This window comes from Mobula hypostoma, chromosome 27, assembly GCF_963921235.1.
Source record: "Mobula hypostoma chromosome 27, sMobHyp1.1, whole genome shotgun sequence".
Classification (NCBI taxonomy): Eukaryota; Metazoa; Chordata; class Chondrichthyes; order Myliobatiformes; family Myliobatidae; genus Mobula; species Mobula hypostoma.
Window position 1 is genome coordinate 21,281,120 of NC_086123.1, and position 25,562 is coordinate 21,306,681.

General features: G+C 42.9%; 1 protein-coding gene across 8 annotated transcripts in view; it reads left to right on the forward strand.

Moving 5' to 3' along the window:
- Positions 1-25,562, forward strand: part of cux2b (cut-like homeobox 2b) — a 351,466-nt gene that overhangs the window by 298,581 nt on the left and 27,323 nt on the right. For all 8 annotated transcript variants that reach the window (XM_063034539.1, XM_063034536.1, XM_063034537.1 and 5 more), the window contains 6 exons: positions 413-604; positions 2,491-2,549; positions 4,765-4,813; positions 5,044-5,146; positions 21,702-22,370; positions 25,148-25,249. In XM_063034539.1, the coding sequence (XP_062890609.1) occupies positions 413-604; positions 2,491-2,549; positions 4,765-4,813; positions 5,044-5,146; positions 21,702-22,370; positions 25,148-25,249 (1,174 nt within the window). The remainder of the gene's footprint in view (positions 1-412; positions 605-2,490; positions 2,550-4,764; positions 4,814-5,043; positions 5,147-21,701; positions 22,371-25,147; positions 25,250-25,562) is intronic.

Genomic DNA, 25,562 nt, shown 5'->3' on the forward strand with positions numbered 1-25,562 from the left:
CCAATTTTTTTTCTCTATAAACTTGCATTGTATAAGTATTCACCTTCATAGTAGTGGAATTAAACTTTGAGAAACGAAAACACGAGAAAGTCTGTAGACGCTGAACTGGAAATCGAAAGCAACACGCACAAAATGCTGGAGGAACTCAGCAGCTCAGGCAGCATTTCCGGAAATGAATAAACATTCGATGTTTCAGGCCGGGGCCTTTCTTTAGGATCCAAAATGATGGGGGGAAGGCACCAGGATAAAAGGGTGCGGGGAGGGGAAGGACGCTAGCTGGAAGGTGATCTGTGAGGCCGGGTGGGTAGGAAAGATGTGTAAAGTTACTTCTAGTTTGGATCTGCGATTTTCCAATGAAGTCTGAGGAAACGACTGTGTAAGGTGCTAAAGGATTCTCTCTTTTCCTATCCAGGATCAAGCAAATGTTTTGATGTGCCCTGGTTCGAGACTGGAAACAGCCTTGGTTGCTAAAGACCGAGAGATCATCCGACTGCTGAAAGAGATTCAACACCTCCAGACCGCATTCCATGAGCTCCAGGAGAGCTCGGCCAATCAGATTGCAGAGTTGGAGCAGCAGCTAGCTCTGAAAACTGAAGCTGTGGAGGTGATGGATTGACAAGTGGAAACCATTGTATCTTCTGACACAGTTCTCTAACATAAATGAAGTTCTCAATCAGGGGTTCCCAACCTGTGGTCTACAGACCCCCTCGGTTAATGGTAGGGGTCCATAGTGCAGAAAAAGGTTGGGAACCCGTGTTCTCAAAGAATGGCTGGAAAATATCTGTTCTTGTGAACGGCATCACCGGCTGCTGTGAACCAGTGGGAAGCACTGTAGCGTAGTGGTTAGCACCATGATTTACAGTACAGGCGAAGCAGGTTCAATCCCCACTGCTGCCTGTAAGGAGTTTGTACATTCTCCCCGTGACCACGTGGGTTCCCCCCCCCCACAGTCCAATGGCCCTCTGGTTGGTAGGTTAACTGATCATCGTAAATTGTCCCATCATTAGGTTAGGATTAAATTGGGGGACTGCTGGGTGGCGTGGCTCGAAGGCTAATTGGCTGGTAGGTTACTTGTTAGGTTAGTTGGCCATTGTAAATTGTCTCGTGATTAGGCTAGGATTAAGTCAGGGGATTTCGGCTTGGCTTGTAGGTTAACTGGTCATTGTAAATTGTCCCGTGATTAGGCCATGATTAAATCAGGGGATTGCTGGGTGGTGTGACTCAAAGGGCTGGAAGGGCTTACTCCGTGCTATATCTCAATCAATCAATAAGTAAATAAATTCGGTTGTTTTGTTTCTGTCTGAATGAACATCACCAGTGTATTTCCAGGACACGCAAGCAGTTGTTGAATGTGATGGACCTTGTCTTTTGAGTTAACTCAGTGTTACCAATATATCCTGTATCATTTGAATCCATGAAACATAACATTGCAGTTTTTATTATTTATATATTTTAATACTTGAATCAATTGCAAGAAAATCTTAATTTCATGTGATCTAATCTCATGAGGAATTGGGCTGGACTTGTTTGGCTTTCAGCCTCACAAGGGTAAGGAGAGAGGTATTGTGAAATTGTAAATTTTGCTTTGAAATAGCTGCTCCTATTAAATCTAGCAAAACACGGAAGTGTTTACAGTTATCTGTACTTGAAATAAACCAACAGAATAAGTAGCTGCTAAGATGGCACGGTGTGACATAACACTATCTCGTGAGAGATGCTGAGGACAAGCCTACCAAGCCTGGGAAGGAAACAATGGGGGCAGCAAAGTCATTATAATGGAGTGAAATGCAAATTGTGGTTGGTCTTCATGAAAGACTTTAATTGGTTAGGTGCTCAGAGGCTATTTCCTTAGACTAGCAAGTGATGGGGCATATTTACAGAGTAAGGACCTGGCCAAGTACAGGCTTATCTCAAAGATTCATGAACCTATGGAACTCTTCCTGGAAGGCTTGCAGATGCTCAGGCGCTGAATCTCAAGGCCAAGGTTAACTAGGGTTTGTGTCTCGGGAATAAAGGGAAAAGAGGGAGGGAGAAAATCAGACTTGCAGTGGACAAGAGGAAGTGGAGCAGGAGTTGGTGGGTGGGTGTCATTGGTGGGATTTGATATCATTTTACTTGCAGTGTGGCCAAGGGCCCAGGAGGCTTAGTAGATCTTTTCCCCTCTTTCAAACCCAGAAACCATGACTTCACAGAATGAAAGGGAAGGCTCAAGGGGTCATAAAGATGCCTTGTAGTTCTTTTATTTCTGTCAACCACCATCCCGCAACTCACTGAAGGGTTCTCCATCTCTATCAATATAATTTTTCTATAACCCTTTTTCTCATGTATCCTGTTCAGTTGATTGGTACGGTCAAGAAGCTCTTGCCACCTTCACCTTTCTACCCATATTGTCACCTTAGCTTCTTCCTTATGACTTCCAGAGGTTTGTAGCGTGTGTTGAATGTTACCTACTGTATAACTTTTTAACCGCTACTCTCTCCTTTTCTCCAGAAGTTAGAAAAGAAATTGTGTGCACAATTAGAACATGAAGAACGCAAAACCGAGTCAAGGTAAGTGCTTTCATAGCGGCGTGCTGTCCTCAAAGTTAATTAGAACCGAGACAGTAAGGTTTTGAATGTTCCAGCAGAAATAATATTCCATAAGGTGACCTCTAATGCGGAATGTGCGATGTACATTTTTTTCCTGAGCGAGCTTCATTCCTCACTTGTCCTTCAGTATTCTGGTATACCCGTTGGCTTTCCTAACCTTTAGATTGTGGTGGGTCAGTTTGCAAATGTGTCATTTTAGTCAGCCGCTTTTGCATTCTACTTCCCTATCTAATCTTAACAGTCTAATTGTGGCTAAAGGTGTTGACCCAGACGGAACACCTTATATTCCGTCTGTGTAGCCTCCAACCCGATGGCATGAATATTGACTTCTTTAACTTCCGTTAATACTCCTCCTCCCCTTCGTACCCCATCCCTAATTTATTTATTATTATTATTATTATTTCCTTTTCCCTTTTTTCCCTCTCTTATTTCTCCCTCTGTGCCTCTCGTTATAACTCCTTGCCTATCCTCTGGACTACCCCCCCTCTTTCTTTCTCCCTAAGCTTCCTGTCCCATGATCCTCTCCCTTCTCCAGCCTCATATCCTTTTTGCCAATCAATTTTCCAGCTCTTAGCTCCATCCCTCCCCCTCCTGTCTTCTCCTATCATTTCGGATCTCCCCCTCCCCCTCCCACTTTCAAATCGCTTACTATCTCTTCTTTCAGTTAGTCCTGACGAAGGGTCTCGGCCCGAAACGTCGACTGTACCTCTTCCTAGGGATGGTGCCTGGCCTGCTGAGCTCACATTCTTGCTCAATTTATTGGGTCTTACGTATCTAACAAAAATTAAATCTAAAAGAAACATGCCTAATGCTGTTTTTTGACATTGCTGAGGTAGCTCAGCAACGGATGTAGAATGCTGGAGGAAGACAGCAGGCCAGGCAGCATTTGTGGAAATGAATAGACAGTGGACCTTTCGGGCCCACGCTCTTCTTCAGGACTGAGAAGGAAGAGGATGGATGCCAGAACAAAAAGCTGGAGGGGAGGGGAAGAAGGCGAGCGAGAAGGTGGTAGGTGAAGTCAAGTGGGTGGGAAAGGTTAAATCTTGTTGATTTAAGATACTTTTGCATTTTAATCCAATTTAGTCCATAGAGACCAAATACCCAAAATACCCAGCATGTCAGGCAGCATCTGAGAAGAGAGAAACGGAGTCGGCGTTTCAGATCAATGACCCCTTACCAACGTTTGGAGCTTTTTATTATGTTTGTTTAAGAGAGGAATCATTTTCTTGTTGATAGTAAATGACATAATTTAACTTAACACTAAATCAATGCTAACTGAATCATTACGCCACAATGGTTACATAACTACAGAAAGACTGCAGATTCTTAAGTATAGATAAACTCTATATTCTCTTCATTATGATTATATTTGATCCTTATAGTTTAGCCAGAACAAATATTCGTCTTTCTGCAAGGATTGGGTTAGCTGGTAACCATTACTATGGTCTCCATATCAGAATCAGGTTTAATATCACCGGCATATGTTGCAAAATTTGACTTTGCGGCAGCTGTGCTGTGCAATATATAATAGAGAAAAAATGAACTGCTGTAAGTGTGTGTGTGTGTGTGTGTGTGTGTATAATTTTTTAATGGTTACATAAGTAGTGCAAAAATGGAAATAAAAAAATAGTGGGGTAGTTTTCCGAAGTCGGATGGCATAGGGGAAGAAGCTGTTCCTGAATTGTTGGGTGGGTGTCTGTGCCTTCATGTTTCTGTACCTCCTTCCTGATGGTCACAATGAGAATAAGGCCTTTTATTGTGACCTCTGTGAAAGTAATGCCTTTTTGTCTCAGAATCTGAGCACTAACTACCTATTCTGTCGGGGTGATGGTTGAAGATCAGCAATGCAAACACGGCTCTTGGTTCCTTGTCCACCCGAAGGACGCTAGTCCTGAAATCCAAGCAGGTGATGCTGGTGTCTTGTCCTTAAAGCTTGTAAGTGACCAACGTCACTGCTGACCATCACAAAATAAGGTCACAGAACTCACCTGCAACATGTAACAAATATTAGTAATGGAAAATTAATGTTACTTATCCAGTATTTGGTTTTGAACTTTTAGATTCTGTATATGGAAATCTTTAAAAAAAGACTGTCAAATTAATTGTGGAAGATGCAGCCTCAGAGCATATCAGAACTGCAAGGGCCCATGAATTTAATTGTATATTCTCTTTACAGTGTTTTCAAATCTGTGAACCCAGTGTCTGCTGACGACTGGACATCCCAGGTAACTATTCCCTTTTCTTGTGATTTACACCCTTTTGCTTGATTAAACATAACATCAATATTAATGTTGAATCACCTGCCATCATTTCACTATAATTAGCCGCTCAGTAAGAGTTGCCAGAATGCATTTCCCAAAGGAATTTTGTAATGGTATTCTATTGAAATCAGCTAAGCTCATTTGATGTGCAAAGTGATGACCAGATTGAAGAATAATTATTTCCTGCTGCCCAGGATAGGAAAAAAGATAACAAGAACTATCTGCCAGAAAAAGAGATGGCCCTTGCACCTGAGAAGAGATGTTTACAAGAGAAACCAAATGCATATGCAGAGATGGGTAAGATTGCAGTCTGTTCTCTAGTTTAATATGTTCCATGCCAAATTGGATAAGGTTGTATGGAAGTACTAAGTTGATTGTTCTTCTCCTGAATCAAGTGGAATAAGACAAGGTGGGGTAGTTTAATTCTTGTTCCAGATGTAATTGTCAAGGAACCCTTCTTCATCTCTAAGCATTTGGATATGGTGAAATAATGAGTCATGGAGCACAGAAGCAGGCTGTTCGGCCCATTGAGTCTGTGCTGACCGTCTGTCGAGCTTCCCTTTGAACCAAACACGAAGTTCTGCAGATGCTGGAAATCCAAATTCCTTGGTGTCCACATTTCTGAGGATCTCACCTGGATTCTGAACTCCTCCATCCTGATCAAAAAGGCACAACAGCACCTTTATTTCCTGCGGAGCATGAAGAAAGCTCACCTCTGTCCCAGGATACTGACGGACTTTTACCGCTGTACCATTGAGAGCATACTCACCAACTGCATCTCAGTGTGGTACGGCAATTGTCCCGTATTGGACCGCAAAGCACTCCAGCGTGTGGTGAAAACTGCCCAGCGGATTATCAGCACCCACTTGCCCACCATTGAGAACATCTACCATAAACGCTGCCTGGGCAGGGCAAAAAGCATCATCAAGGATGCATCTCACCCTAACCATGGTCTTTTTACTCTCCTCCCATCCGGTAGGCACTACAGAAGCCTCCACTCCCGCACCAGCAGGCACAGGAAGAGCTTCTTCCCTGAGGCTGTGACACTGCTGAACCTCACATCACAGCGCTAAGCAGTATTGCACCCATATTGTACTGTCTCAGTACTTTTATATTTGTGTGCTGTAGCCTTACTTTTTATTCGCAGTTATTTTGTAAATAACACATAGTCTTTGCATTTCTGGTCAGATGCTAACTGCATTCCATTGGCTTTGTATCTGTACTCGGCACAATGACAACAAAGTTGAATCTAATCTAATCAAAGCAACTCACAAAATCCTGGAGGAACTCAGCAGGTCAGGTAGCATCCATGGATGAGCAGTGGATGTTTCTTTATACTAACCCTTCCGTGACCCTATTATATTCTCCCCACGTTCCTTTCAACTCTCCCTACACATCTACATATGCAAGGTAAAGTAGAATGGTCAATTAACATACCGACCGTTAGGGAGGTTTTGACTGATGAGGAATATTAGTCAGGATAAGGCCAGCTCCTTTTTGATGATCATGTTGACGCCTGTCCTACCAGAAATAAAAGAATTGTGAAAGCGTAGTACCTCCTCGTTACTGATTTTGTACCAAGTCTTAGGTGTAAGAGTTAAAAACAAAATTGGTTTCAATATATAGTTGGGCGGTCTTTCATAGATCCTGTTATAATAATTATTCTTATAGATTTGTTGAATATGCCCACAAGAAGTGAATCCCAGGAGTGTATGTATTTTGATAATAAAATTTACTTTGAAATTTAGGCGCTGTAGCATAGGTGTTAGGCCAGTGCTACTGTAGTGCCAGCAATATGGGTTCGATTCCTGCAGCCTCCTGTAAAGAGTTTGTACGTTCTCCCTGTGACCACGTGGATTTCCTCCGGGTTCTCCACTCCAAAGGCGTACGGGGGTTAGTAGGCTAACCGGTCACAAGTGCTTCACCTGCGGATCTGTTGTGGTCATCTATTGTATCCGGTGCTCTCAGTGTGGCCTCCTCTACATTGGTGACACCCGACGTAAGTTTGGGGACCGCTTTGTCAAGTACCTCCTCTCCATCCTTCAAAAGTGGAATTTCCCAGTGGCCAAACATTTTAATTCCTGTCCCCATTCCTATTCTGACATGTTGCTCCATGGCCTCCTCTTTTGCTATGATGAAGTCCCCCTCATGGTGGAGGAGCAACACCTCATATTCCATCGAGGTAGTTCCAACCTGATGACATGAGCACTGACTTCAACTTCAGGTAATTTCTTCCCTCTCCCTTCCCTACTCTGGTCTCTGACATCTTCTCCTCACCTGTCTATAACCTGCCCCTGATGCCTCTTCTTCTTCACTTTCTCCCATGGTCCACACTTCTATCAGACGCCTTCTCCAGCCCTTTACTTTTCCCACCCGCCTGCCTTCACCCAGCACCTTCTAGCTATCCTCCTTCCCCTCCCCGCCCCTTTTTATTCTAGCATCTTCCCCCTTCTCTTTCAGTCCTGAAGATGGGTCTCGTTAATCTCCCTAGATGCTGCCTGGCCTGCTGAGTTCTTCCAGCGTTCACTCCCTGTAATTTGAAAAATTGGGGTTTTATTACCTGAATGCCTCCCCTACTCTGTCTGACCTTTCTAGGCCTTCCACTATTTTCTTCATCTGACATTTTGTTTCCATGTTAAGAATGCTCTCCATCATTTTATTGAGATACAGTGTGGAATAGGCCCTTCCAACCCTTTGAGCCACACCACGCCTGATTTAACTCTAGCCTAATCATAGGACAATTTACACTGACCAATTAACACATCAACCTGTACGTCTTTGGACTGTGGGAGGAAACCGGAGCACCCGGAGGAAACCCACGCAGTCACGGGGAGAACGTACAAACTCCTTGCAGGCATCCATCCCTCAAGATCAATCCCTAAAGTTCTCAGACAACTGTGGAGTAACGTCATGTGATTTTCATCTTCATTGAGAACCCGATTTCTTACGATATCATCAAGTGAAAGAACATCTTGGTACTGTGAATAGAGGGTGTCAAAGAACTGAACATGCAAACATGTGTCAGATCTCTGTCATTGGGCTACAGAACCGTGAAAGAGGATCTCGCAGAAACAGGTGGGTTGAAAGGGTGAATACCGAGAGCCTGTGTTTCCTGGTGGAGTAACCGAGAAAAAGGAGCATTGTTTCAGAACAAGCGGGGTCATCTGTTTAAGAAGGAGACAAGGAGTTGCAGGGGGGTGGGAACCAGCGTGCCAGAATAGTTAGTGGAGAGGTTGTGGAGGCAGATGCTGGTAAGACCTCAGACAAAGTTAGAAATCAAAAGGTTGAGCAAGGTGTGACTAGTGTCCTGAGTTCGAAGTAAGATTTATTGATAGAATACATACATGTCACTACATATAAGCCTGATCAATGAACAACAAACTGTGCTAATGCAAATATAAATCAATAGCAATAAATAATGACCATGAAATAACAAAACAGTTCTTAAAAAGTGAGACTATCGGTTGTAGGAACCCCAGAATTAGAATAAGCGTAGTTATCCCCTTTTGTTCAAGAACCTGATGGTTGAGGGGTGGTAATGTTTTTGAACTTTGTGGTGTGAGTCCCGAGGCTCTTGTACCTTCTACCTGATGGCAGCAGTGAGAAAAGAGCATATATTTGTACATCAAAATTGCTGCGTATATATTTCATGCAAGGTATCGTAGAAAAGGCGGATGAAGATGAGGTAGCTGGTTTACAAACAGAGACAATGTGTAGTGAGGAGAGGCTGTTGATTGTGCAAAATTGTAGTCAAGAGGATGAGTTGCAACGTGAAAGGCGGACAAAATCAAAAAGAATGAATAGGCGATTGGAGTTATTGTATTTGAATGCGCGCAGTATAAGGTAGATGAACTTGGAGCACAGTTGCAGATTAGCATGTATAGAAACATAGAAAACCTACAGCATAATACAGGCCCTTCGGCCCACAAAGCTGTGACGAACATGTTCTTACCTGAGAAATTACCTAGGATTACCCATAGCCCTCTATTTTTCTGAGCTCCATATACCTGTCCAGGAGTCTCTTAAAAGACCCTATTGTATCTGCCTCCACCACTGTCGCCAGCAGCCCATTTCACACACTCTCCACTCTCTGCATAAAGAAACTTACCCCGACATCTCCTCTGTACCTACTTCCAAGCACCTTAAAACTGTGTCCTCTCGTGCTAGCCATTTTAGCCCAGGGAAAAAGCCTCTGACTATCCACACGATCAATGCCTCTCATCATCTTATACACCTCTATCAGGTCACCTCTCATCCTCCGCTGCTCCACTCAACCTATTCTCATAAGGCATGCTCACCAATCCAGGCAACATCCTTGTAAATCTCCTCTGCACCCTTTCTTTGGTTTCCACATCCTTCTTGTAGTGAAACGACCAGAACTGAGCACAGTACTCCAAGTGGGGTCTGACCATGTATGATACAGACATCACTGAATCATGACTGAAAGAAGATTATAGCTGGGAGGTCAATATCCAAGGGTGCACATTGTATTGAAAGGACAAGCAAGAAGGCCGAGGGGGAGGCATTGCTCTGTTGGTAAACAATGAAATGAAATCATTAGAAAGAGGTGACGTGGGGTCGGAAGATGTTGAATCATTGTGGATAGAGCAAGGGTAAAAAGACCCTGATGGGAGTTGTATACAGACCCCCAAACAGTAGTAAGGATGTGGTCTACAAATTACAACAGGGGATAGAGATTGCATGCCAAAAGCACAATGTTATGGGTATTTCAAAATGCAGGTAGATTGGGAAAATCAGGATGGTGCTGGATTCAAAGAGGGGGAATTTCTAGAGTGCCTACGAAATGACTTTTTAGAACAGCTCATGGTTGAGCCCACTGGGGGATGAACTATTCTGGACTGGATGTTGTGCAATGAGTCAGAATTGATTAAAGAGTTTAAGGTAAAAGAACCTTCGGGGAAAGTGATCATAACATGATCAAATTCACCCTGAAATTTGAGAAGGAGAAGCTAAAGTCAGATGGATCAGTATTACAGTGGAGTAAAGGCATGAGAAGGGGAGTTGGCCAAAGTTGCTTGGAAAAGAACCCTGGCAGGGATAACAGCAGAGCAGCAATGGCTGGAATTTCTGGAAGCAACTCAGAAGGCACAGGATATATACATCCCAAAGAGAAAGAGGTGTTCTAAAGGCAAGATGACACAACCGTGGCTAACAAGAGAAGTCAAAGCCAACATAAAAGCCAAAGAGAGGGCATATAATAGAGCAAAAATTAGTGGGAAGTTAGGGGAATGGGAAGCTTTTAAAAACCAACAAAAGGCAACTAAAAAAGTCATTAAGATAAAGTTGGAATACAAAAGAAAGCTAGCTAATAATATTAAAGAGGATACCAAAAGTTTCTTCAGATACTTAAAGTGTAAAATATAGGCAAGAGTGGATATTGGACTGCTGGAAAATAATGTTGAATAGGTAGTAATGGGGGACAATGAAATAGTGGATGAACTGAGTAGGTATTTTGCATGTCTTCATTGTGGAAGATGCCAGCAGTATGGTGGAAGTTCCAGGTGTCAGGGGTCATAAAGTGTGTGAAGTTACAGTGTGAGATCGAAAATGTATGCCAAAAGGGCAACGTTACAATAGTCATGGGGTATTTCAAAATGCAGTTAGATTGGGAAAATCAGGTTGATGCTGGGTTCCAAGAGGGGGAATCATTATGGCTAGAGTTAAGGAACTAGTAGAGAGAAAGTTCTTGGGAAACTGAAAGGTCTGAAGGTAGATAAGTCACCTGGACCAGATGGTGTACACCCCAGGGTTCTGAAAGAGGTGGCCGAAGAGATTGTGGAGGTATTAGTAATGACCTTCCAAGAATCACTATATTAGGGAATGGTTCCAGAAGAAGGGAAACTATAGGCCAGTCAGTCTGACCTCAGTGCTTAAGAAGATGATGGAGTCAATTATAAAGAATGAGTCTCAGCGTACTTGGAGGCAGATGATAAAATAAGCCACAGTCAGGAAAATCTCAAGGAAAATCTTTTGGAATTCTTTGAAGAAATAACAAGCAGGATAGACAAAGGAGAATCGGTTGATGTTGTGTACTTGGGTTTTCAGAAAGCCTTTGACAAGGTATCACACATGAGGCTGCTTAACAAACTACAAGCCCATGGTATTACAGAATGATTCTAGCATGGATAAAGCAGTGGCTGATTGGCAGGAGGCAAAGATTGGGAATAGAGGGAGCTTTTTCTAGTTAGCTGCCAATGACCAGTGATGTTCTATGGGGGTCCATGTTGGGACCAATTCTTTTAACATTATATGTCAATGATTTGGGGATGGAATTGATGGCTTTGCTGCAAAGTTTGCAGGTGATATGAAGATAGGTGGAGTGCAGGTTGGTTTGAGGAAATAGAGAGACCACAGGAGAACAGACCAATTAGGAGAATGGGCAAAGAAGTGGCAGGTGGAATACAGTGTTGGGAAGTATACGATCATATACTTTGGTGGAAGAAATTAAAGGGTTGACTATTTTCTAAATGGAGAGTAAATACAAAAAAACTGAGGTGCAAAAGGACTTGGGTGTCCTTGTGCAGGATTTCCTAAAGGTTAATTTGTAGGTTGAATCTGTGATGAGGAAGGCAAATGTGCTGTTAGCATTCATTTCAAGAGGACTAGAATATAAAAGCAAGAATGTAATGTTGAGACTTTATAAAGCACTGGTGAGGCCTCACGAAGTATTGTGAACCTTATCTTAGAAATGATGTGCTGAAATTGAAGAGGGTTCAAAAGAGGTTTGTGAAAATGATTCCAGGGTTGAGTGGCTTGTCATATGAAGAGCGTTTGGTGGCTCTGGGTCTGTATTCACTAGAATTCAGAAGAATGAGGGGTGACCTCATTGAAGCCTATCGAATGGTGAAAGGACTTGATAGAGTGAATGTGGAAGGGATGTTTCCTGTAGTGGGAGAGTCTAAGATCAGAGGTCACAGCCTCAGAATAGAGGGACATCTTTTCAGAATGGAGATAAGGAGGAATTTCTTTAGCCAGATAGTGATAAATCTGTGGAACTTTTTGTCACAGGCAGGCACCTGTGGAGGCCAAGTCTTTATGTACAGGTGTCCCCTGCTTTTCGAACGTTCGCTTTACGAAACCTCACTGTTACGAAAGACCTACGTTAGTACCCTGTTTTCGCTTTCAGAAGGTGTTTTCACTGTTACGAAGAAAGGCAGCGTGCAATAAAAAATCAGCACACGATAAAAGGCAGCGCGCGCCCCGAGCAGCTGCTCTCCCCCAGATTCGGAATGGCATTTCTTAAACACGTGCCTGTGAGCAGCCGTTTGCAAGATGAGTTCTAAGGTATTGGAAAAGCCTAAAAGAGCTCGTAAGGGTGTTACACTTAGCGTAAAACTAGACATAATTAAGAGTTTCGATTGTGGTGAACGAAGCAAGGACAAAGTGAGTTTGGCTTGTGGAAGCTGATGAAGGTGATGTTGAAGAGGTTTTGGCATCCCATGACCAAGAACTGATAGATGAAGAGCTGATGCAATTGGAAGAGGAAAAGATAACAATCAAAACCGAATGCAGAAAGTGAAGCAACTGCGTGAGATTTTCGCTGCAATGATAAAGTACGACTTTAACTTTGAAAGGGTACGTCGGTTTAGGGGATATTTGCAGAATGGTTTGAGTCCTTACAAAGAACTGTATGATAGAAAAATGCGCAAGGCTCAGCAGTCAAGCAAGCCTTCCACATCAGCCACAGCAGATGACGAACCTCGACCTTCGACATCGAGGCGGGCAGTCATAGGAGAAGATGAGCTGCCTGCCCTGATCGACGATGAGATGACACCCCCGTGTCCCACCACCCCAACACCTGGGCCTCAGACAGATACTGTAACAATTCGCGGAGAATGCAGCAGTAGCCGGGAAGCACACAGCACACCTGTAAGAAAAAAGCCAAAATAAACAAGCTAATTAATTAGGTGCCACCGACACGTAATTGTCGGCCCAGATCAGTGCCGATTTCCGATTGCATCACCTCTGATCTGGGCCGACAATTACGTGTCGGCGGCACCTAATTAATTAGCATGTTTATTTCGGCTTTTTTCTTAAAGTTGTGCTGTGTGCCTCCCAGCTACTGCTGCATTCTTCGAGGCAATGTATCGGGTCGGCGGCCCAGAGGGTGGGGGCCACTGCACCACCCAACCTGCGACAACTCAGCCTAACACACCATCATCAGTTTGCTCAGCAAGCTGTCTTCCCAATTCCGGTAAGTGATACTACACTGTACATACATTATTTCTACTTTATATAGGCTGTGTATTTTTACATGTTATTTGGTAGATTTGGCAGCCTCATAGCTTAAAGGTTACTGGAGAGCGCGTTTATGCCAACAGCGCTTGCGTGAGATTTTCTGCCGAGAGCGCTTACGTGAGATTTTCGCTACGGAGATCTGTGCAGGCAATCGTTGTAGAGAAGTATTTCTATTTTATAAAGGCTGTGTATTTATCATATCATTCCTGCTTTTACTATATGTTAACTGTTATTTTAGGTTTTATGTGTTATTTGTCATGATTTGGTAGGTTATTTTTGGGTCTGCGAACGCTCACAAAATTTTCCCATATAAATAAATGGTAATTGCTTCTTCGCTTTACGACATTTCGGCTTACGAACCATTTCATAGGAACTCTCTACCTTCGGATGGCGGGGGAAACCTGTATATTTAAGGAAGAGGTTGACCGATTCTTGAGTGGTCAGGGTATGAAGGGATGTGGGGAGAAGACAGGAGATCAGGGCTGAGAGGAAAATTAGATCAGCCATGATGAAATGGCAGAGCAGACTCATCGGGCCAGATGGCCTAATTCTGCTCCTATATCTTATGGTCTTATACGGAAGAACTTTTTCGGAGGTTGTGAATTTCTGAATCCCAGAATGCTGTGGAGGCAAAGCTATTAAATATATTCAAGGTTAATTGGATCAGGCATGATCTTACTGAATGTTGAATCAGTAGCTAGAGAGGCTGAATGCTGTACTGTTATTATGTTATTTATCATTTTTGTTATTGTAGTTAATGGACACATTCACTCTTCATAGTGACAGTTGCTCGTACAAATACTTCTTGTAACATTGCTATTTCCATCCAGTATGTTCTTTGACTGTCTTCTTGCCCAACAGGCATTTGCAGTATATCAGTTCTAGAGGAAAGCATTTTAAAATCAAAATAATCTTCAAATGTAAAGTAAATCAAAACCTAATTAATATAACATGCAATTCATTATTTGAAACAGCATGTCTAATGTACAGAAAGGGCTGGCAAGTGTATCCAGCATTGAGATCTCCCATTTCAAACACATTAACCAGTTGGTTATTTTTCAAGAGAGAGAGAGATATTTATGCAGTGGGAGTTTTACCACGAGCCATAAAGAAAATAAACAAATTAAGATGCTGAGGCTTAAGAGTACAACAGTAATAACTTCCATTCTAGACTAATTTTTTTTTGAAATCTGAGATGTATGGCAAATAGCTTAGCAGAGGGAAGAAGCAGTGTGTGTCCAGGGATGTAGATATATGCTACTTTGGAATACAATTAATGTTTCAGTAATGTGAAGGAGTTTTTGATGTAATGGTATTCCTCCGGGAAGTTGCTTAATCATTTAAATCCAGAACTATGTTTCTTCTTTTATTAGTCTTGTGTCATGCCCCCCCCACACACACACATACACACTAAAAGGAAATGATACATGAAAGTACAGATGATACAGAATCACTTAGACTCACAAAATTAACCATCTAGCATTTCACATAAATATGATATGAAGATTTTATATTTTGAAATCAGATTAAACTCTGCTTCCACCACTTTCCTTGGCACCCTTCGTAAAGAGGCTACTGAACCAGAGAGGATAACTTCACTCACCCCAACACTGAACTGATTCTACAGTCTACGGACTCACTTTCAACGACTCCAACTCATGTTCTCAATATTATTTATTTTTATTAATATTTTTATTTTAGAATTTTTTTTTCTCAGATCAAGCCGGAAAAACCTGAGGTACGGGCATAGCCAAGCACGCTCATTTCTCAATCGCTAGGAACTTTTTGACTATTCTAGTGGTGTTTAGTGTAGCCCCCCCGGCCACCCTCAGGGTTGCTCGGCTCGCTGTCGTCTAGGGAAACAGCCTCGGCCCCGCCAAACTGGGTAATAGTTTGTGTGGATGCTGTGTGATGTACCCCACCCCGCCCAAATAACAGACAATACACCAGATACGATTAAATGATTTACAGTTTATAGATATTACTGGAGCTATATAATTAATGGAGAATAAAATCAAAAAGGAAAATAAAAGGCGCCACACTTATCAAAGTTCACTCTCTTCGTGCACAAACAGTTGGAGCTCAGGACCCTTCTTCTTCACCCTGCGACCCCCCAGACCACCTCAACCGGCCACCTGGGACCAACAACGGTGGTCGACCAGACGCTCCACAGGAGTCCGTCTCCGTCTCCTCTCCTCGCCGAATGCCCCGCTCGGGGTCCAACCCCATTAGTGGACTCACAGCACCTGCTCCATCCTCTGTCTCTCTCTCCCGCCTTCTGCCTTAAAACCCCGCGCATACGAATCTTCCAGATACACGAAAGTCATAACAACTATCCCAATTGGTTCATAACATCCTCTTATCACCCCCTAACCCACAACAAGCTGCTAGTGCAAAGCTTTCTCAGCATTTATCATAACAAAGAAGCATTCCCAAGTATAACATAACAAAGAAGTCATTTTAATTAGCCTACACAGTAACATAAGAGACGAAACCCCCTTACATTAGTATTGTGGCTTTCTGGGGATTTACATAGATAATGCTGTATTATTATTGTTGTTATTTTGTTTATCTTTTTGTATTTGCACAGTTTATCATCTTTTGCACATTGGTTGTTATGGGTAGTTCTTCGTTGATTCCATTGTGTTCCTTTGTATCTACTGTGAATGCCTACAAGAAAATGAGTCTCAGGGTAGTGTTTATGTTGCCGTCATCATTATGCGCCATGTCATGTGACGTGGGTGTTCGTGGTCCCATTTCTATGATGGTTCTTGGCAAATTTTTCTACAGAAGTGTTTTGCCATTGCCTCCTTCTGGCCAGTGTCTTGACGAGACAGGTGGCCCCAGCCATTATCAATACTCTTCAGAGATTGTCCGCCTGGCGTCAGTGGTTGCATAACCAGGACTTGGCACTGGCTGCCCATATGACCATCCACCACCTGCTCCCACGGCTTCACGTGACTGACTGGGGGTGCTAAGCAGGTACTACACCTTGCCTAAGGGTGACCTGTCGGCTAGCAGAGGGAAGGAGCACCTTACACCTCCTTTGGGTTTCTGCCGTAAGCGACACACGGGTGATGCTTCATGCTTTGTCCATGCGGAATCAATGCCAACAGATTTCAAAGCACAATTTTTGTCCCAAGGGCACATATGTACTTTAATAATAAATTTACTTTGAACTTGGAGTGGAATTATGCTTGGGTCTGTAATGAAAATAAATTTTTGTCTTTATTCTCCATGTTAACTTTGAAAACAAAATAGCTGTTCTCACATTTAAATTTATTGAAAACATATTTGGAAGCCAAGTTGTTAAAGGAACTGTTCTGCAACTAGAAATACCAAAATAAATTTGCATTGACTAACATCACTGTACATTTTAGTTCAGTTGCAGTTTTTTTTAAATGATCTGAGAATCAAAGAACATAGTTGGCACATCACTTCACAGTACAGGCGACCTGGGTTCAATTCCCACTGCTGCCTGTAAGGAGTTTTTGTACGTTCCCTCTGTGACTGCGTGGGTTTCCTCCGGGTGCTCCGGTTTCCTCCCACAGTCCAAAGACGCACTGGTTGGTAGGTTAATTAGTCACTGTAAATTGTCCCGTGATTAGGCTAGGGTTAAATTGGGGCTTGCTGGCAGTGTTCCCTTTAAGGTGTGCACGTGCGCACACAGGAATTTAAACTGCGCACAAAAGGTTGTCACCCTCTACCTCACTGGCATATTAAGTATATTTCACGATCAGATTTCCTTTTCCGGTTTCTGATGCGGACGGTGTTGACATTGAGGAGTTCTCTATGATTTGTCTTCAGATTTTAGAACTGGCTTATTTATACTGTTTTTATTGAAGAAGTTATTCAGTGCACACATGTTGATGTCACTGGGCAAAAAACTGCACAGCACAAGATTTTTGCAAACATTGGTCATTACAAATTCGAGGAACATTGGTTGCCTAGCAAATCACCACATTTTCAGATGTGAGCCCATTGTGGGTTGACCTGGTATGATGAGTGGTCTTTTGCTGCATAAAAACATTGCTGGATATCTTGAATGGAAGATACTTCTTGGCTCCAAACAGTGGTTGGAACTGCTTTTTAGGAAATATATCATAGTGGAGATCCTTCGAGCAGTTGCTAAATGCACAAACGCTGACCGATGGTGTAGTGGTATCTGCATCGAGCAATAGATTGACCTTTAGACAGGAGCTGAGAAAATAACAAATGAAGGCTATTCTCTGACAAATGTGGGGGGAATGCCAAAAAGAAGATGGAAACTTTCATATAAATTGTCAAGGTTAGTAACTGCTTCCATTAATACCTTATCCTATATCAGACAAGTACTGTAGCCACATCCGCTCGATGAACTCCGATTGCTGACTTCACTTCCACTAACTATTATTACCCAGCTTTATATACTGATTTACTTCATCCTTTTGTATACAGCATAATTGCAAACCTCAAAGTCTTAACTCTGATCTCATGCCAGCTTCATGTGCAGCATTCGTTGGTGCTATCCCTTTTCGTGTTAGGAGACGATGGTCCACAACAACAGGCTGCTCAAGAATTGGGCAAACATGTTTCAACTGGCAGGAATTGCACATAGGCTGCGATTGATGATCGAACAATCTATGGGCAAGGAAGAGATTCACACAAGAACCAGCTCATAGTTGCATACTCCTGCTGAGGATTTTGAAATCAGGCAACAGAGAAGGTTAAAAATTTTTTTTAAAAACACAAACTGGAGATGTTGGAAATTTTGAAACAAATACTGGGAATGTTCAGCAGTCAGGCAGCATCTTGGAAGGAAAAGCCATCATATCAACGAGTCTTTGTTAGAATCGGCATAAGCCGATGAAGAGTTTTTGAACTGAGATATTAACCCAGTTCCTACACTCCTATTAGCAGGTCAATGTGTGCACACACCCAAATGCTGCTGCTGCACCACAAAACCTAGCAGAAAATCAGCAGAGGCACGCAGGGCTTTGTGCAGACTTTCCCACCTGCCTTCCCTTTCCACTTCCTCTTCCTCCGCCAGAGCTCAGGGGTGGCGCGGCGTCTTGGTCACGCTCAGACCTAGAGCCAGCTTGTACCTGGACAAATCTCCAGCATCCTGTGCAGGCACAAGCGAAGCAGCTCAAAGAAGCAGCAGGAGAGCCAAGGATAGAAGGACAAAGCACAGGATAGTTGGTTTGTTTTGTTGAGTAATATGATTTAATACATAATTTTGCATTAAACTGCATTTCCTGTTGCCATTTTGTGTCTACTAGAGAAAGAACTGTGTGATAATAAGGTCATTAGTACCACGTGGAATGTAAGAAGGGTTGATGCTGGTGAATTTTGGGCCAGATCACTGTCACTACTTGAGTTATTTGATTCTGGCAGGAGCAGGAAGAAAGGAGATGTCAGCTGCATTCTTTCTTTCCTTTTCCTCTCGATGTACTTGTTTCTCTTCCTTTGTTGCCTCTTCCTTCCATTGGTTCACAGTGAGTGTCTGTGATGGAGAGATTTTTGGGAGCAGCATTGCACTGCCACCTCTGAAGCACCTCATCTTCATCCGCCACTCAGATGGAGCAAGACGGAGCAGACGCCAGCCATGGATATTTTGACAGCCGGCGACAAGGGCTGCGCTGCCCTGCTTTGAGATTGCAGTATGGAGATCCGCAGATCTCAGAGTCAAAATCTTCAGTGAAGTCGATTTCAGGAGATGGTCCCTGAAAATATAGTACAGCACAGGAGCCAATCCTTTGGCCCATGGTGTCTATGCTGCCCATGATACTGATCAAAACTAAACCGATCTTCTACAAATCTACTATAACCCTCTATTCCCTGCCTGTTCTAGTGTTGGGACATCTGCTCTTCAGTGATACATTCCAGAAATGCTGGGAGTCCTTTCAACCCAATCTCCTCATCCTTCTTCCAGTAGCCCCATTTTCAGTCTTATTCCATTCTGAGGCCGGCTGGGACACCCGTGTCTGGCCAAACCTTTGAACTAACAGAACAAAAAGTACTCTGGCACTAGTTATACAAGTCTGACCACTAAAACGTGAGACCGATAGATGAGAGTTTATACCAGTGGCTAGAAAAAATAATCCCGTGTTTGAGGTGACACGGTAGTGTTTTACCGTACAGGCAGCCCAGGTTCAATTCCCGCCACTGACTGTAGGGACGATTGTACACTCTCCCCGTGACCACACGGGCTTCCTCCCACATTCTGAAGACGTACCAGTTGGTAGGTTAATTAGGCATTGTAAATTGTCCTATGATTAGCGTCCATTATTAAAGATCTCCAGCACCCAGGACATGCCTTTTTCTCACTGTTACCATCAGGTAGGAGGTGCAGAAGCCAGAAGGCACACACTCAGTGATTCAGGAACAGCTTCTTCCCCTCTGCCATCCGATTCCTAAGTGGATGTTGAACCCATGAACACTACCTCACTTTTTAAATATATATTGATCCTGCTTTTTGCAAGATTTTTAATCTATTCAATGTATGTATACTGTCATTGATTTATTTATCATTATTATTTCTTCTTCTTCTTTATGTATTGCATTGAACTACTGCTGCTAAGTAAACAAATTTCATGACACGTGCTGGTGATAATAAACCTGATTCTAATTAGGCTGGGATTAAAAACCAAGGATTTCTGGGCGGTGCCGCTCGTGGGGCTGGAAAAGTCTGTTTCACCCTGTTTTTCAATCAACTAATAAATTAATAAGTAGATTATATATTTTTAAAAACCTGTTGGTAGATCATGATCCCTTCAGATGATGCTGGGAGGGAGCCTTCAGGCTCTAGAATTGTGGAAGAGTAAGAAAGTTTGAAGTTCAAAAGTGACTTTATATTGTTGGACCTGCATTGGATACTGATGGGGTAACCTTGTGTTTTGTTATGGCATGTAAGAAGGCCATTTGGCCTGTCAAATCTAGACTAACTCTTTGTGCATTCTCCTGTATCCCATTTACCCACTGCCAGTAGTTACTGAGTTTGCAAGTGCAAACAACTGCTCCAGAGGGTTTAAGGTTGAGGGATTAGTTTTACTTGTCAAGTATGCATTGAAGCATTTGGTGAAGGCTGTCATTTACATCAATAAACAACACAGTCCGAGGATGTGCTGGGGGGCAGCCTGCAATTGTCACCGTGCTTCTGGCGCCAACGTAACCTGCCCACAACTTACTAACCCGTATGCCTTTGAAGTATTGTAATATCTGCCACGTGACCATTCCATTGGAAGTGCTTGTGATGCACTATCAATTACTCCGAAAGACTGGAAGTAGAGTGAATACTGAAAGGCTTTTATTAACAGTAAATGGACACACGTCCCTGCTGAGTATCTGCCCTGGACTGAGGGAGGAGCAGTGGCATAATCGCCTTTATTCAGGGTCTGTGGGAGGAGCCACAGGAGCAGTCAGCAGAGGGGCGTGTCCAGACAGGTAACCCAGTTTACCACGGCTTGCGAGCAACTAGGACTTTGTTTCTGCCTTTCGGGGTTCTAATAATTGCTTAGGAAGATGGTGCGACAACACACAGTTTATTCCCTGACGACTTTAAAGGTACTGTAACTATTTGTTAGAATTTCCACTTTATAACTTCCCTACCAAATTCCTAGGCACCACTTGAGAGTAAAGCAGGGCTTCTCTTGCCTGAGCTTCCAATGGGACCTCTATTTTTCACACCGTAGGCAAGCGTCCGCAGCTGGAGTCAGGGTGTACATAGGACACTGCAGCTTAGTACAGGCTGTTCAGCTCACGGTTTTGTGCCGAGCCCTTAACCTATTCTAAGATCAATCTAGCCCTTCCCTCGCACATAGTCCTCCATTTTTCTTTCATCCATGTGCCCATCTAGGATTCTCTTAAGTGTTCCTAATGTATCTGCCTTCACCATCACCCCGGGCAGCACACCCTATGCCCCATCACTCTCCGTCTAAGAAAAGAACCCATCCCCCAAACACCTTTAAGTTATACTTCCTCGTATTAACAATTTGCATCCTGGAAAAAAGTCTCTCGCTGTCTACTCTGGCTATGCCCCTCATTATCGTACACCTCTAATCATCTCCAAAGAAAAAAGCCCTAGCTCGCTCACCCTTTCCTTTAAAGGTCTCAGCATTCTTGCAGGGATGGAGCAGTGATTTTAGCTGGTGAATTTTTGGGTTCCAATTCACGTTGTAATAAAGGCAATCGATCAGTATCATTTAGGATTTTCAGAGTTCTTCACAAGAGGGCCAATACATTTTGAGTTTGCTCTTCTAGAAGGGAGCTCTGCCCATCAGCATGTTTCAGAGGTTTAATCGTACCGAAATCTCCATTTTCTGGAGTTAAACGAGTGGAATATTATGCCTGGCATGTGCCAAAGTACTGACCTGCTGCTGACAGACAAGCTTCTTTACCTGTAGTGGCAACACATGGAAGTTGCCCCAACGTGAGAACTTTCATTTGGAGATGTTCTCCATACCCGTGGTCTTGTCCTGGTCAGATATGCTCCAAATCCAGCAGGTGATTCCATTTCTAATTGCCGTAATTCCAACTGGATGATTTATGTGTGTGAGTGAAATGTTGCCTGTGAATGGAGGGTCTAATTGAAACCACTTCTTGTGTCCCGCAGATGAAGCGCAGCCTGAAGAAGATGCTGTGAGAGATGCTCTGAACAGAGTGAAGGATTCCTCAAGTGCTGAACATTCTTCGCCGTCCCCTCAGCCTGTTCCACTTTGGTGCAGAGATGAGCAAGTCTCTCCGAAGGCCGTACCAGCACATGTGTCAAACCAAGGACCGGAGACATCAGGAGCATTTCCCCTCTCTCCAATCCCCTTAGTTAAAACAAATGAGAAGCTCTGTGCAGAGCCACTGCACCATCGGCCCTTGATGTCTCCTTTGTACTCAAAAGAGGCTGCAAATACAGTTGTTTATCCAACTGCGCTCTACTCTGCTAAGGGAGCTCTAATTGCAGGGAACAGTTCCAGTAACAGTGAGGCCGTTCCTCCCAGTGACCAGTCAGAAGGCAGCAGTTCGAGTGCTGCTGACGAGGAATATCTGGAGACAGCTGACATTGCATTTCAGGTTAAAGACCAGCTGCTAAAGCACAACATTGGACAGCGAGTGTTTGGACACTACGTTCTGGGATTATCGCAAGGATCTGTTAGTGAGATTCTTGCCAGACCCAAGCCTTGGCATAAGCTTACTGTTAAAGGGAAGGAGCCATTTATTAAGATGAAGCAGTTTTTATCTGACGAGCAAAATATCCTCGCCCTTCGAACTATTCAAGTGCGACAAAGAGGTACGTTCACAGGCGAATGTCAGCTGTCTGTGGGAATGATAACTTGGACTGGTAAAATTAGCGTTGCTTTTGAGCAGAGCATGTTGCTGAAGTGGAGTGGTAGAGCTTCAAAGTGACAAACTATGTAGAGAAGCTTAATATAAAAGAGATAAATAAACTAGGAGAGGGATGAGACCCAAAATGAAAGCAAAAAGTGCAGATACTCAGCAAGCTGGGCAGCACATGTAGAAAGAGAAGGAGAGTTAGCATGTCAATTTGTGACTCGTCAGTAGCAACTGATTGTCATTACTGTGAACAAAGCCACCAGAGAAATGCAGCTAGTAGATATAAAAGTCTTTATTTGGGAAATGCTCAAGCTTTGATGTCATTCGAGAGAGAGAGAGAGAGACTCCCCAACCCAGCATTCCATTTTTATATGTTAAAGGACAACGGTAACAGGACAATTTCTATAGTTACAATGCCTACATAATGCTTCTTTTGAGTTGCATGTAATTTTTCAAATACCGGATCTGCCCACCAACATACTGAAAATGGGTGTTATTTACTCTGGTCTCTGAGTCATATTTGTGCATACACAGAATCTCAGGTCAATGGGATGATGATTGCATTCATGCATATGCAGACATCTCAGTCAATAGGGTGTTTCCTGGTGTGCAGTTTATTCTAAAATACAACAATGGAAGGCCATTGTTCTGAGCTGCATTTTAAATTCAATCTACAATCCATATTCAGATCTAAAGACTGGTTGCTGTCAATATTAATGTTTGCTCTATACCATAAACCCAGAATACGTCCTAACACTGATCTAGTTCAGTTATTGATCTTGTACATTTTAAGGAAGCTTTCAAATTAATTTATATTGCGACTTGCAGCTTTAAAACCATCTAAGTTTGTGGGAGAGCTTTGACCAGTTAAAGCCGAATTCACAACTAAGTTGGTACTCCATCATTACCTTCAGACGTTCTATCTTAGACTAAGCTATCATTCTTGGGCAAGTCATAGTGGATGGTTTTTGTTTTATGGGTTTTCTCCACTGTGCTAATATCCTTTATTTTCTAATATCCAATTTAAAAATTCTTTTGGCATGTATGTAAATTAAAGTAGCGCCTAGTTGGCTGAGCAGTAACCCTCTTCTACACATAATACAGTACGTCTTCTTTCAAAGCTCAAAGTAGATTTATTATCAAAATATGTATACTTTTATACAACCTTGAGATTTGTCCCCTTACAAGCAGCCACAAAACAAAGGAACCCAATGGAACCCATTAAAACAAAAGAAGATCGTTGAACACCCAATGTGCAGAGAGAAAAAAAAACAATTGTGCAAAAAATAAAAGTAAGCAAATAGCATTCAGAACTGAAGTTCGTGAAAGTGAATTAATTTGCAGACCACAACCTCAGTTCAGTGCAACTTGTAATCGTTCACAGCGACTATTCAGATGGCACAGTTTACAGAGCAGGCTATCCCTCCAGGTATGATTTACCAAATTGTCTGAATTCGTACCAGCACCATTTAGTATGTGGAGGTTGGGGGTGGGGGGAGGGGAGAAGAAAGCAAATTAAACATTCTAAAATTACACTTTGCTTCATGTTCCAGAAGCTGAAATCTTACTGCAATTGGTTTATTAATGTCACGTACTGAGGTACTGTGAAAACTTGTTATACAGATCAAATCATTACACCGTGCATTGAGGTAGAAGAATAGCAGTGCAGAATAAAGTGCAACAGCTGTATAGAAAGTGCAGTGCAAATGAACAAAATACAAGATCACAACAGGATCAATTGTGAAGTCAAAAGGCTGCCTTATCGTACTAGGGAACTGTTTAGTAGTCTAAAAACAGTGGGGTAGAAGCTGTCTTTGAGCATAGTGGTTTGTGCTTTCAGGCATTTTTATCTTCTACACAGTGGAAGCGGGGGAAAGGGAGAATAGTCATAGTCATACTTTATTGATCCCGGGGGAAATTGGTTTTCGTTACAGTTGCACCATAAATAATTAAGTAGTAATAAAACCATAAATAATTAAATAGTAATATGTAAATTATGCCAGGAAATAAGTCCAGGACTAGCCTATTGTCTCAGGGTGTCTGACCCTCCAAGGGAGGAATATCTGGGTAGGGTGGCGTCTTTGATGATGCTGACTGCTTTACTGAGGCAGCGAGAAGTATAGACTGAGTCCACAGAGGGGAGGCTGGTTTCCGTGATGTCCTGAGCCGTGTTTCTTGCAGTCACACCAGGCTGCCGTGCGTCCAGATAGGGTGCTGTCTATGGTCCATCAATGAAAGCTGGTAAGGGTCGACAGTACACGACAAATTTCTGAGGGAGGAGAGGCACGGGTAAGCTTTCATGGCAATGGTGTCTACGTAGTTGGATCAGAACAGGCCGTTAGTGATGTTTATTTCTTGGAACCTGAAGCTCTCAACCATCTCAACCTAACGTCGTTGAGATGTGTACTACCCACCTTCTGGAAATGAATGTCAGCTGACGCTGGGGGAAAGGTTGTTGTCATGATGCCCTGTTACTAAGCTCCATCTCCTTTCTGTACACTGACTCATCATCGCCTACTACAATGGTCTCACCTACAAACTTGTAGATGAATTTAGAGCAGGAACGGGCCACGCTGCCACGACCATATAGGTTGAGTGAAAAACAAAACTAAATTCTTGGGAGAATTAATTCCCCTCCAGCAAAGATGGTAATGAAATCAAGCCCTAATGTCTTCTAACTGACACGGCGAAAGAGCTTTCATGCATCACGCCTGTGATTTTCCTGTTTTGTAGGGAGTATAACTCCCAGGATTCGGACTCCAGAGACCGGATCAGATGATGCCATTAAAAATATCCTGGAGCAGGCAAAGAAAGAGCTTCAGACTCAAAAATCTGGTGAGTAATTGCACGGGGGGTGGGGGGGGAGGAGGAGAGAGGGTGGAATAAATAATCCAAAATGTACTTCAGTTAATAAGATTGTCCCTTGGTGCTTGGATATGCAAGTCATTAAAGCTTAACCACATAAAGGCAAATGAGATCTTCATGGAGAAGTTCATCAGTTAACCCGCCTGTCGATCTAATCCAGGGTGAAGAAAGGCTGTTAATTGAACTTTGCGTCAGGGATGTATTCTTGGAACTAACTTGGAACAAGGCAACAGTTTGGAAATAGCGAAGTCACCTGACGATGCATTTTTGGAGAGCTTTGAGT